This window comes from Theropithecus gelada, chromosome 19, assembly GCF_003255815.1.
Source record: "Theropithecus gelada isolate Dixy chromosome 19, Tgel_1.0, whole genome shotgun sequence".
NCBI lineage: Eukaryota > Metazoa > Chordata > Mammalia > Primates > Cercopithecidae > Theropithecus > Theropithecus gelada.
Genome location: NC_037687.1, coordinates 26,723,466 through 26,737,505, shown reverse-complemented (window position 1 = coordinate 26,737,505; position 14,040 = coordinate 26,723,466). Strand labels below are relative to the sequence as shown.

Here is a 14,040-nt window from a genome sequence, read left to right as displayed (position 1 = left end):
CCAGCCTGGGCAACAAAATGAGACCCCTATCTCCACCAAAAATACAAAAATTAGCTGGGCGTGGTGGCAAGTGCCTATAGTCCCAGCTACTCAGGAGGCTGAGGTAGGAGGATCGCTTGAGCCTGGGAGACAAAAATTGCTGTGAGCCAAGGTGACGCCACTGCACCCCAGCCTGGGCGACAGAAAGGCTGTCTCAAAAAAACAAAAAATACGGCCAGGCGCGGTGGCGCACACCTGTAATCCCAGCACTTTGGGAAGTCGAGACGGACAGATCACAAGGTCAGGAGATCGAGACCATCCTGTCTAACAAGGTGAAACCTCATCTCTACTAAAAATACAAAAAATTAGCCGGTGATGGCAGCGTGCGCCTGCAGTCCCAGCTGTGGCATGAACCTGGGAGGCGGAGCTTGCAGCGAGCCGAGATCAGGCCACTGCACTCCAGCCTGGGCGACAGAGCGAGACTCTGTCTCAAAATAAATAAATAAATAAATAAATAAATAAATAAATAAAAATAAAAAAATAAAAGCCGGGCATGGTGGCTTACGCCTGTAACCCCAGCACTTTGGGAGGCCAAGGCGGGCGGATCACCTGAGGTTGGGAGTTCAAGCCCAACCTGACCAACATGGCGAAAACCCGTCTCTACTAAAAATACAAAACAGCTGGGCACGGTGGTGGGCGCCTGTAATCCCAGCTACTCAGGATGCCGAGACATGAGAATAGCTTGAACCCGGGAGGCAGAGGTTGCAGTGAGCCAAGATTGTGCCATTGCACTCTAGCCTGGGCAACAGAGCAAAACTCTGTCTCAAAAAACAAAACAAAACAAAAACAAAAACAAAAAAATATTTTAATAAAACTTAATTCCTTAGTCAAATCAATATTTCAAGACCTCAGTTGTCACACATGGCTAGTGGCTTTTTTTTTTTTTTTTGAGACAGAGTCTCACTCTGTTACCCAGGCTGGAGTGCAGTGGCAGGATTTCCACTCACTGCAACCTCTGTTTCCTGGGCTCAAGCGATTCTCCTGCCTCAGCCTCCTGAGTATCTGGGACTACAGGCGCGTGCCACCATGTCCGGATAATTTTTGTGTTTTTGGTAGAGACAGGGTTTCACCACGTTGGCCAGACTAGTCTGGAACTCCTGGCCTCAAGTGATCTGCCTGCCTTGGCCTCCCAAAGTGCTGGGATTACAGGCGTGAGCCACCGCACCCGGCCTCTAGTGGCTATCTTAATAGATAGGGCAAATAGACAACACTCCTATCATTGCTGAGTGGGCTATTGCATAGTGCTTTCTAGAACGTTCCAATAGAACGTTCTAGGACATTGGAAACAGGCAGCAACTCAGCTGGGTGTGGTAGCTCATGCTTGTAAGCCCAGTATTTTGGGAGGCCGAAGCGGGTGGATCACTTGAGGCCAGGAGTTTGAGACCAGCCTGGGCAAGAGCTATGCCCTGTCTACAAAAATAAAAAGAGACAGGAAGCAACTGCTACAAACCCTGCCTGTCCCATTCTCACCTTCAATGTATATCGAGAAGGGACAGATGGGTGGAATGGTGTCCAAGCAGCTGTCTGGCAAGTCCTCAGTTCCAGAAAGTTCCCAGTGGCAGTGACATCTGAATCTAAACACTAAATCCGATTTGGGGTCAATGTGGACAACCCCATCCAACCCCCCTATTCTGTCCTGGCAGGAGCAGAAGTGTCGGGTGTCTTAAGGCCACAGTGGGTAAGTGGATGACACACTTCAGTCTGGAAGCCCAAAGCCCATCTGTGTCCTAGGAACACGTTTTTTTTTTTTTTTTTAGATGGAGTCTCGCTCTGTCGCCCAGGCTGGAGTGCAGTGGCAATCTCAGCTTACTGCAAGCTCCACCTCCCAGGTTCATGCCATTCTCCTGCCTCAGCCTCCCGAGTAGCTGGGACTACAGGCGCCCACCACCACACCCGGCTAATTTTCTGTATTTTGTTTGCTAGAGACGGGGTTTCACTGTGTTAGCCAGGATGGTCTCGATCTCTTGACCTCGTGATCCGCCCGCCTCAGCCTCCCAAGGAGCCCTTCATTTTTTACATTTTATGTATTTATTTGAGACAGGGTGCCGCTCTGTTGCCCAGGCTGGAGTGCAGTTGCATGATCACAACTCTGCAGCCTCAACCTCCTGGGTCCAAGTGATCCTCCTGCCTCGGCCTCCCAAGTAGCTGGGACTACGAGCGCACACCTGGCTACTTTTTCATTTTGTTGTGGAGATGGGGGTCTTGTGGCGTTGCCCACACTGGTCTTGAACTCCCTTTAAGCAATCCTCCTGCCTCGGCCTCCCAAAGCTCTGGGATTACAGGCATGAGCCACTGTGCCCAGCCTAGGAACACTTAAGACTCTCCCCCACCGGGCGCGGTGGCTCAAGCCTGTAATCCCAGCACTTTGGGAGGCCAAGACGGGAGGATCACGAGGTCAGGAGATCGAGACCATCCTGGCTAACTTGGTGAAACCCCGTCTCTACTAAAAAATACAAAAAACTAGCCGGGCGAGGTGGCAGGCGCCTGTAGTCCCAGCTACTCGGGAGGCTGAGGCAGGAGAATGGCGTGAACCCGGGAGGTGGAGTTTGCAGTGAGCTGAGATCCGGCCACTGCACTCCAGGCTGGGCGACAGAGTGAGACTCCGCCTCAAAAAAAAAAAAGGCTCTCCCCCATCCCACCTAAGCTCTAGTGGGGGTGAGGGGCAGTCCTGCGCACTATTTGCTACCCTAGAAGGCTCAAGTTAACTGGAGACTACCGTCCACTCACCTCCCAAGCCTGTGTGACCGGCCATCTTTAAAGCCCTACCCAACACGCCAGGCTAAAACCCTCAACCAAGATGTCCCCATGCCCTGAACTTGAGGCTCCACCTGTCAGCAGTCAACCATCTGCTTCCTGTGCCCCGGGTCCTGATCCCTGAAGGTTCTACTCACACCCATCCTGGAACCTGCTTCCTAGTCCTAGGGTGGAGTATGGCCTTTGCAAGGCCAGGCTGCCTGAATTCAAATCCAGCTCTGCCACTTCAGTCTCATCTGTAAAATGGGGGCAAATACAAAACCACTTCACAGGGTGAGCGCGAGGCTAAAGGAGACGATTGCAGAGGAGGAATGAGCCTGGCACATACTAAGTGCTCACCATCAATGACTGGCCGACACTTCTCCATTCTGCCCCAGAACCATGAATGTCCCTCTGTATCCCGGATTAAAACACTGATTAGCGGGCTGGGCACAGTGGCTCACGCCTGTAATCCCAGCACTTTGGGAGGGTAAGGCGGGCAAATCACCTAAGGACAGGAATTCAAGACCAGCCTGGCCAACATGGTGAAACCCCCATCTCTACTAAAAATACAAAAATTAGCCGGGTGTGGTGGTGGGCGTCTGTAATCCCAGCTACTTGGGAGGCTGAGGCAGGAGAATCGCTTGAACCCGGGAGGCGGAGGTTGCAGTGAGCCGAGAGCGTGCCATTGCACTCCAGCCTGGGCAACAAGAGCGATACTGTCTCCAAAAAAAAAAAAAAAAACAAAACACTGATTAGCTAATATCCCTTTCCGGGTTCTATTATCACAGAACCTTTGGCCTGTTCTCAACCTTCTTCCCTGGGAAAAAGTACGGCTCGGATGTACTATGTCACTTGTTGGCTCTCTTCCCTGCTAGGACCTCTGCACACCAGGGGTCCACCCCTGCTGGATGGGCAGTGGTGGGGCAAGAGGGTGGGCAATGTTTCAGTCAGTTTCCAAACAAGCTCTGACACTTCCACCTAAGCCCCAGCTGCGGATACTGCACCCCCAACAGGAAGGAGTCCTGTGCCAACATCTCTCTTCCCAGATCTCACCATCCACATGATCCCTGCAGAGGATCAGAGTCTTTCCCACACTGCCCAATGGGGCCAACTTCTTGGCTGGGGCACCCTGCTTCTAGCAGGACCGAGATGCACTTTAAGAATGTGACAAAAGTTACCGCTTGCCCCCAAATGCTGCACACAACTGGCAGACCATTTTGGAAGGTTTACAGCCACCAGTGTCCCAAAGATCAATAGGCAACAACGAAAAGACTGGCATCTCCCTAGACACTGTTAGTGCCAGAAATTATGTATTCGGTTCCTCCCCGCCCCTGTGCTCTGGCAGACCCTAGCAACGATTCTAAAGCTTTCCAGGTTTTGATGTCCCCATCTTTTTTTTTTTTTTTTTTTTTCCCCGAGGTGGAGTCTCATTCTGCCACTCAGGCTGGAGTGCAGTGGCATGATCTTGGCTCACTGCAACCTCCATCTCCCAGACTCAAGCAATTCTTCTGCCTCAGCCTCCCAAGTAGCTGGGATTACAGGCGCCTGCCAGCATGCCCGACCAATTTTTTTTTTTTTTTTTTTGAGATGGAGTTTCACTGGTCGCCCAGGCTGAAGTGCAATGGTGTGATCTCGGCTCACCGCAACCTCTGCCTCCCGGGCTCAAGCGACTCTCTTGCCTCAGCCTCCCGAGTAGCTGGGATTACAGGTATGCACCACCACCCTGGCTGATTTTGTATTTTTAGTAGAGACAGGGCTTCTTCATGTTGGTCAGGCTGGTCTTGAACTCCCGACATCAGGTGATCTGCCCGCCTCGGCCTCCCAAAGTGCTGGGATTACAGGCGTGAGCCACGGCACCCGGCCATGCCCGACAAATTTTTGTATTTTCAGTAGAGGCAGGGTTTCACTGTGCTGGCCAGGCTGGTCTCGAACTCCTGACCTCAGGTGATCCACCCGCCCTGGCCTCCCAAGGTGCTGGGATTACAGGCATGAGCCACCATGCCTGGCCAATATCCCCATCTTTATCTTTCTCTGTCTCTCTTCCTTTTCTGTCATGTCGTGGACCTCTGTTAAGCTTCTCTAGATCTCCTGCTACAGGTCACAGGAGCTGCAGGCCAGGTGATCCAAACTGGTTGTCTTCCTTCATTTTGACAAAAGCCCGTTTAACAGATGGCACAGGTGAAGATGGGGTCTGTTACCCAACCTGCCCGGTTAGTGCTGCAGCTGGGATTCTAATTTGGGCAGCTGGATACCAAAGGCCAACCACAAGGTGATTCTGTCCCTAAAGGGACGATTCCTGACCTCACTGTCCACGCTCACAACACTCTACCCCAGGCCGAGCATGGTGGCTCATACCTCTAATCAATCCCAGCACTTTGGGAGGCCGAGGCGGGCGGATCACCTGAGATCAGGAGTTAGAGACCATCCTGGCCAACATGGTGAAAACCCGTCTTCACTAAACATACAAAAATTAAATGGGCATGGTGGCACGTGCCTTTAATTCCAGCTACTCGGGGAGCTGAGGTAGAAGAATGGCTTGAACCCAGGAGGCAGAGGTTGCAATGAGTCGAGATCATGCCACTGCACTCAAGCTTGGGTAACAAAGCGAGACTCTGTGTCAAAAACGAAAAAAAAAAAAAGAACACTCCACCCACTTTCCATCCTGGAACTCTGACCTGGGACAATGCCAATCCTTTGGCCTCAATTTTAACTTTTTTTTTTTTTTTGTAGACGTGAGGGTCTCGCCATGTTGCGCAGGCAGGACTCAAGCAATCCTCCTGCCCTGGCCTCCCAGAGTGCTGAGATTATAGGCATGAGCCACTTTCACCTGGCATTTGGCCTCAGTTTGACAGCCTCGTCCAGGACCTTGAGTATGTGGCTTCCCATCAAAGGCTGCACCCCTACAGGCCACAGTTCAAGCACAATAATGGTTTGTACTCAGCCCTCTTAACTCAATGATTCTAGAAAGTTCATGATCCTTTTTTAAATTTTTTGAGACGGAGTCTCACTCTGTTGCTCAGGCTGGAGTGTGATGGAGCGATCTGGGCTCACTGCAACCTCAGTCTCCCAAGCGAATCTCCTGCTCAGCCTTCTGAGTAGTAGGCACAAGCCACCACGCCCGGCTAATTTTTGTAATTTTAAGAGAGAGAGGGTTTGCCGGGTGCAGCGGCTCATGCCTATAATCCCAGCACTTTGGGAGGTTGAGATGGGCGGATCACGAGGTCAGCAGTTCAAGATCAGCCTGACTCACACGGTGAAACCCCGTCTCTACTAAAAATACAAAAACTAGCCAGGAGTGGTGACATGCACCTGTTATCCCAGCTACTCAGGACGCTGAGGCAGGAGAATCGCTTGGACTTGGGAATTGGAGGTTGCAGTGAGCCGAGATCGCACCATTGCACTCCAGCCTGGGAGACAGAGCAAGACTCTGTCTCAAAAAAAAAAAAAAAAAAAGGAGAGAGCGTTTTTACCATGCTGGTCTCAACCTCCTGACCTCAGGTGACCAGCTCATCTCCACCTCCCAAAGTGCTGGGATTACAACCGTGAGCCACCATGCCTGGCCTCAAGGTCTATTGTTGACTCGCCCATTATGGTTCTCAAATGCTACTATCCATCCTCTAGTCTGAAACCAGGGCTCTAAAATCTGTAACATGTGGCCAGGAGCGGTGGCTCTTGCCCATAATTCCAGCCCTTTGGGAGGCCAAGGCAGGCGGATCACGAGGTCAGATCGAGACCATCCTGGCTAACACGGTGAAACCCCGCCTCTACTAAAAATACAAAAAAAAAAAATTAGCCGGAGTGTGGCGGGCGCCTTTAGTCCCAGCTACTTGGGAGGCTGAGGCAGGAGAATGGCGTGAACCCGGGAGGCGGAGCTTGCAGTGAGCCAAGATCACACCACTGCAGTCCAGCCTGGGTGACAGAGACTCTGTCCAAAAAAAAAAAAAACTGTAACGTGATGGTCTAGAGTCCAAATTTGTCCAGCCCAACTTATTTTGTTGTTCTGTTTCAGGCTTTTAGTAGCCTGAAGCCATGGTTTTTAGTTTGTTTCTAATAATAAAAAAGAGGGATGAGGAAGGGGCTTTACCAGTCCAATCAGACACAAAGAACCCACGACTATATTCTCTCCTTGGACACCCCTGGAACAATACTCAAGGTTCTAGAACGATGAAGGTTCTTCCTCAATCTCACCTAAAAGGGCAGCTGGAATGCTGATGTTCCACCCTCAAATCTCACACTGGGTCCCTACCCACGGACTAAGCCAGGGTTCTGGAACACTGGTGGTCCATGCACCTAGGCTCTAGAATGACAACAGCCTGTTCACTGCTTCATAGGCCGGGTTCTAAAATATTGCCGGTTGACCTCCACATCTTTTATTTTTTGAGATGGAGTCTAGCTCTGTCACCAGGGCTGGAGTGGCCCAATGGCACGATCTCAACTCACTGCAACCTCCGCCTCCTGGTTTCAAGCAATTCTCCTGCCTCAGCCTCCCAAGTAGCTGGAATTATAGGCACACGCCACCACGTCCAGCTGATTTTTGTATTTTTAGTACAGATGGGGTTTCATGATGTTGGCCAGGCTGGTCTCGAACTCCTGACCTCAAGTCATCCACCCACCCCGGCCCCCCGCCAAGTGCTAGGATTACAGCCGTGAGCCACCGTGCCCAGCCAACCTGCACATTTTTAACCTTCTTGTTCTAGAACACGGTTCTTCAAACTTGAATGTGCTTGAGAATCCTCTTGGCATTTTACTAAAAAGTGGGTTCTGATCAAGTAGATCGGAGCAACAGCCTGAGATTCTCCATCTTTTCCTTTAAGGGTGGGAGGAGGGGAAACAGTCCTATTCGACCTGCCCTCTCGTCTGCTGCCCGTGCGGATTCTACATTTCTACAAGCTCTTGGGGAACTCCGAGAGTGCTGTACCATGGACCGCTCACTTGGATTCAATACAGGACTTGAGGCCAGGTGCGGTGGCTCACACCTGTAATCTCTTTGAAAGGCTGAGGTTGGCACATCACTTGAGGTCAGGAGTTCGAGACGAGCCTGGCCAACATGGTGAAACCCCCGTTTCTACTAAAAATACAAAAGTTAGCCGGATGTAGTGGTAGGCCCCTGTAATCCCAGCTACTTGGGAGGCTGAGGCAGGAGAATCGCTTGAACTGGGGAGGTTGAGGTTGCATGAGCCAAGACTGAACCACTGCACTCCAGCCTGGGCAACAGAGCAAGACTCTGTCTCCAAAAAAAAAAAAAAACAACCCCACAGGGTTTGAGCTGGGTGTGGTGGCATGCACCTGTAATGCCAGCTACTTGAGACTGGGGCAGGAGGATCCTTTAAGCCCAGAAGTTCAAGGCCAGCCTGGGTAACATAAGGAACACAGAGCCAGGCACAGTGGCTCTCGCCTATAGTCCCGTCACTTTGGGAGGCTGAGGCAGGAGGATCGCTTGAGCCAGGGAGTTGGAGGCTGCAGTGAGCTATGATCACACCACTGCACTCCAGCCTAGGTGACAGAGCGAAATCCTGTCTTTAGCTAAAAAACAAAAGAAACCCTCCAATGATAAGTATGTGTTGTCTGAAGTCATTAAATTTCAGGGTGGGATATTTTGCTGTGTGGGGACACAGAACATAGGCCAGCCTCAGGCCCCCCACTGCCCAGGGCTCTAGGAAAGTCCTGTTCCAGACCCTCTGCCCCTGCCACCACTGCCACCCACCCCAGCGCCGCAGGACAGAGGCACTCCAGCCTGCCGGTAAAGTGTTTGCCGTTGGGTTTTCGTTTGGCTGGTTGTGTGTACACAGTGTATACAAGTTGAGTTGTACAGAAGCCCAAGAAAGAGCAAGAGACAAAGGGTGGTGGGAGCAGGGGGTGGGGTGGAGGGGGCGAGAACAGGGAGGAGGGGAAAGGAGACCGATAAAAAATAGAACCACATCCAGACAACAAGGGGGGGGGGGCAGAGGGTGGGGGCCAGACACAGACAAATCGCCGTAGAAAAGGAGTGGGAGGGGTAGAGAGAGGGGACCCTTCTCCCCTCTCCACCTCCCCAGCCCCCTGCCCCAGGTATGTACAATAAATAAGATTAAAAATAATTAACAAGATGCGTTTTCCCCTCCCACCCGACGCCAAATGCCCTGGGGAGGGAATGGCCTTTAGCAAAGATCTTGGCCTGCAGGGGGGACTTGGGGGGAAGGGGTCCCCCAGCTCTCTGAAGCCACCCCACCCCCCCCAGCCATACATAGACTTTTCCTATACATTATGTACAAGGTGGAGGGGGCGGGGGCTGTGGCTGTGGAGGGGGGGTCGGGGCAAGGGGAGAGGGAAACCGTTACTAAATAGACATTTATACATATATATAAATAATTTCTCTGTACACCGAACAGTGGGAGGAATGGGGAGGGAGTGGAGGGGGCTCGGGAGAGGGGGGAGTCGGACTCTGAACCCTGCCCTGGAGGGGGCAGCACAGACACACCCTGACCCATGACCCCCTTTCCCGGCGACGGAGCCCAGGGGTTAGCTCCTGAGGACACGGTTCTGTCCCAGTTCTTGGTTCATGGAGGAGGCGCCCCCGTCACAGGCTGGGGCGGGGTCACCCACAGCGGCTGTGGGCCTGTGCTTGGGCCAGCAGGTCACTGAAGGAATCAAAGAGCTGTTCCAGCCACGGCTGGTTCCGCATGCACTGCTGGACCACCTCCTCCTGGCCCAGGTCCTCGGCGCCGCCCTCGATGGCCAGGGTCTGCAGGGGTCAAACACGGCACTGGGAAGGGTGGCACAGCGGCCTCTGGGGAGGGAAGGGGCTGGGACCTGGGGTGTCAGATGTCAGTGTCCCAGGGAGACCAGGGCTGGGGGCTGCATCCTTAAGTCCAAGATAGAAGGACCTGAACTCTTGGGTCTGCGGCAGGATGGGGCTGGGCTTGGACCCTCGGATCCCGAGAGGAGGTCACAAGGGTTGGAATCCCAGGGTGATGGGTGCTGTGGGTGGGGCTCACCTGGTCCCGGCAGCGCAGGAAGGTGTGGTATTTATAGTGGTGGAGTGAATGGTAGAGCGTATAGTATCCCGACTTTTCCAGCTCGACCTTGAACTCCTGGGTAGGAGTGGAGATGCCTCAGCCCCTCTGGCCCGGTGCTGGGCAGCCCCTCTCCTCCCTCCGCACACACTGCCACACTCCCCACTCCCAGCCCTGGCCCCAGGGCCCACCTGGGCTCTGACCACGCTCCTCTTGAGCTTGCTGAGCGTCTTGCGGTTGTACGGTTCCCCGGCGGGCCGCAGCCGCACAGCCCCCTCTTCTGGGGAGCCCTCCCCACTCTGCTCTACTTGCAGCTGTGGGAACGTGTGCAGGGCATCCTGCGGGAAGCCGATGGGTCAGCTGGACGCCGCCCTGGACCCACACACCCCAAACTCAACAGCCAGGCCTCAGATCCGTGCCTCAGTTTCCCCCAGTTTGCAGATCAGCAGAGACAACTGGAGTCTCGGTCTCCTCAAAGGACAGAGGAGGCTGGGCCTGACCAGTGAAGCTTACACTGTGCTTTCTGGCCTGGCTCAAATTCTCAGTGTCACCCAAAATTCTACCCCAGAATTCCCAGCACCATCCTAACCATCTACCCCAGAATTCCCAGCCCCATCCTAACCATCTACCCCAGAATTCCCACTCACATCCTAACCACCTATCCCAGAATTCCCAGTCCCATCCTAACCATCTACCCCAGAATTCCCACTCCCATCCTAACCATCTACCCCAGAATTCTCAGTCCCATCCTAACCATCTACCCCAGAATTCTTTTTTTTTTTTTTTTTGAGACAAAGTCTCGCTCTGTCGCCCAGGCTGGAGCGCAGTGGCGCGACCTCAACTCACTGCAAACTCCACCTCCTGGGTTCACACCATTCTCCTGCCTCAGCCTCCCAAGTAGCTGGGACTACAGGCACCCACCACCATGCCCGGGTAATTTTTTGTATATTTTTAGTAGAGACAGGGTTTCACCATGTTAGCCAGGATGGTCTTGATCTCCTGACCTCGTGATCCGCCTGCCTTAGCCTCCCAAAGTACTGGGATTACTGGTGTGAGCCATCGCACCCGGTCATCTACCCTAGAATTCTAACTCCCGACTAATAACACATACTTCTCAGACCTACCCTAATATCCTACACCGGGATTATCCACCCTAGTGTAACATCTCACCAGAATCCTCAGTGCCAGCCTAACAATCCGTCTCAGAATTTATAGACTAGATTCATACCCTCCAGAGTTTTTATAACCTAATGCTACCCAGAATTTTCCAACTCACCCAGCACTCTACCCCCAAATTTTCAGAGCCAGCATAACATTCCAGCTTAGATTTCTCCGCACCGGTCTAAGAATCCATTCCAGAATTATCAGTCATTCTAACATCCCACCCATCATTCTGAGAAAACTACTATCTCACTCAAAATTCTCAGAGTCAGACTAATATTTCCCCATATATTTTCCTTTTTGGAGACAGTCTTTGCTCTGTCGCCCAGGCTGGAGTGCAGTGGTGCCATCTCGGCTCACTGCAAGCTCCACCTCCTGGGTTCAACCAATTCTCCTGCCTCAGCCTCCAGGGAAGCTAAGACTACAGGCGCCCACCACCACACCCAGCTAATTTTTTATTTTGAGTAGAGACAGGATTTCACCCTGTTGGCCAGGGTGGTCTCGAACTCTTGACCTAGGATCACAGGCGTGAGTCACCGCGCCCGGCCTCCCTGTATATCTTCTAAGACTAACTTCCCACCAGCCATCTCAGCGCCAGCCTCACAGCCTATCCCAGAATTCTTAGTATCAGCCTAGAATTCTCAGACTCACTACAAGTCTTCCAGAATTCTCAAAGCCAGAATAACATTCGATTCCAGAAGCCTCCGTTACCCTAACACTCTATCCCGGAATTCGAAGTGCCACACTAACATCCCAACCAGAATCCTCAGAGCCAGTTTAGTTTAACATTGGATTTCAGAGCCCTGATATTCCATCCCAGAATATCCCAGAAGGGAAATCATACAGACGACTTAACACGGAAGCCTGGGATCCTAATAGCCTGCATTGGACTCACGAAGAAGCTACCACCAGTCCAGCGCCAGCCTTGGGTGCAGGCCTAGTCTATGTTTGGCTCCACACTTACTCTCCGCAACAATAGCCTAGCCTTTCAAAACCTCCCCTCCACCGCCCCAAGGCCCACAGCTCCTCCCCACGTGGGCTTCACAGCTGTTGAGAACCCAGAGATCTCCTGACAGTCCTGCCCTCAACTTTTCTCCCATCTGAGCCCAGAGGGACGATCTCCTTCCAAGAATCACCCTCCCCAATAGCAGCCAACACGTACATGTCTTCTCTATGTGGACCCTGGGCCCCAGACACCCCCCGCCCAGACCCCCAGGCACCTGCAGGGCTGGGCTTAGCGACAGCCGCTTCAGGACTTTCTTCTTGTGCTCATTCAGCAGGCCGTCGATCTTCCGCATGGGGGGCAGGTACAGCTCGTCTGATGGATGAGGACATGGTGTCAGGAAGGCCACAGCCCCACAAAGCACGGGGGCCAAGGTGGGGTCATAGAGTCTGGGTCCCCAAATCCCCTTCCCACTCAGAGACAAAAGTAAAGGCCCCAGTCCCCTCCTCCTTCAGACCCAGGAGTCTTGGCCCCAGCTCCCTCGCCCCTCAGACCCAGGAGTCCAGACCCCCAGCTGCTCCTCCCTCAGACCCGGGAGTCCAGGCCCCCAGCTGCTCCTCCCTCAGACCCGGGAGTCCAGGCCCCCAGCTGCTCCTCCCTCAGACATGGGAGTCCAATCCCAGTCCCCTCCTCCCTCAGACCCGGGAGTCCAGGCCCCCAGCCCCTCCTCCCTCAGACCCAGGAGTCCAGGCCCCCAGCCCCTCCTCCCTCAGACCCAGGAGTCCGGGTCCTCAGCCCCTCCTCCCTCAGATCCAGGAGTCCAGGCCCCCAGCCCCTTCTCCCTCAGACCCAGGGACCTCCTCCCTCAGACCCAGGACTCCAGGCCCCAGCCCCTCCTCCCTCAGACCAGGTCCAGGCCTTAGCTCCTCCTCCCTCAGACCCAGGAGTCCAGACTCCCACCCCTCCTCCCTCAGACCCAGGAGTCCAGACCCCCAGCCCCTCCTCCCTCAGACCCGGGAGTCCAGACCCCCAGCTGCTCCTCCCTCAAACCCGGGAGTCCAGGCCCCCAGCCCCTCCTCCCTCAGACCCAGGACTCCAGGTCCCAGCCCCTCCTCTCTCAGACCAGGTCCAAGCCCTCAGCACCTGCTCCCTCAGACCGAGTCAGCCCCCACCCCTCCTCCGCAGGCCTCAGCTCACCATGCGTGTCCTCCAGGGCCTGGATCATGTCTGGGTCAAGTGCTGTGCTCACCAACATCTCCACATAGCTCCGGTACATCTCCCGCATCGCCCGGGTTTTCAGCAGACGCCCAGGTACTGCCCGCTCTGCAGAAAAGACAGGATGCAGGCTCGTTATCCCAACTTCCTCTGAGACCACCTGTGTGGCAGACGCTGTTCTCAACACTGGGGACCAGAAGAGAAATCCCTGCTTTCAGGAGGTCCAAGTCCACTAGGGAAGACTGACAGGCAAGCACCAGTGCCACGTGCTCTTGTGGCAGAACCACAGGAACTGCAAGAAGCTCAGAGAAGGCCGGGCACAGTGGCTCACACCTGTCATCCCAGCACTTTGGGAGGCTGAGGCAGACCACCTGAAGTCAGGAGTTTGATACCAGCCTGGCCAACACGGTAAAACCCTGTCTCTACTAAAAATACAAAAATTAGCCAGGCGTGGTGGCACACGCCTATGATCCCAGCTACTCGGGAGGCTGAGGCAGGAGGATGGCTTGAACCCAGGAAGTGGAGGTTGCAGTGAGTCAAGACTGTGCCATTGCACAGCCTGGGTGGCAGAGTGAACCTAGTCTCAAAAAAAAAAAAGCCGGGCACTGTGGCCCGTAAAGTGCTGTAGCCTCCTGTAATCCCAGCACTTTGGGAGGCCAAGGCTGGTGGATCACCTGAGGTCGGGAATTCGAGACCAGCCTGACCAACATGGAGAAACCCCATCTCTACTAAGAAATACAAAATTGGCCGGGCGCGGTGGCTCAAGCCTGTAATCCCAGCACTTTGGGAGGCCGAGACGGGCGGATCACGAGGTCAGGAGATCGAGACCATCCTGGCTAACATGGTGAAACCCCGTCTCTATTAAGAAATACAAAAAACTAGCCTCCTGAGTAGCTGGGACTACAGACGCCCGCCACCTCGCCCGGCTAGTTTTTTGTATTTCTTAATAGAGAC

At 53.7% G+C, this 14,040-nt stretch overlaps 1 protein-coding gene across 1 annotated transcript in view; it reads right to left on the bottom strand.

Annotated features, from left to right (window-relative positions):
• Positions 1–8,516: 8,516 nt before the first annotated feature.
• Positions 8,517–14,040, bottom strand: part of PRR12 (proline rich 12) — a 37,938-nt gene continuing 32,414 nt past the window's right edge. The window contains exons 7-11 of the mRNA XM_025365872.1: positions 13,069–13,246; positions 12,149–12,246; positions 9,959–10,105; positions 9,750–9,845; positions 8,517–9,496 (exon numbers count right to left, since the gene is read on the bottom strand). Coding sequence (XP_025221657.1) covers positions 9,350–9,496; positions 9,750–9,845; positions 9,959–10,105; positions 12,149–12,246; positions 13,069–13,246 — 666 coding nt within the window. The 3' untranslated portion in view covers positions 8,517–9,349. The remainder of the gene's footprint in view (positions 9,497–9,749; positions 9,846–9,958; positions 10,106–12,148; positions 12,247–13,068; positions 13,247–14,040) is intronic.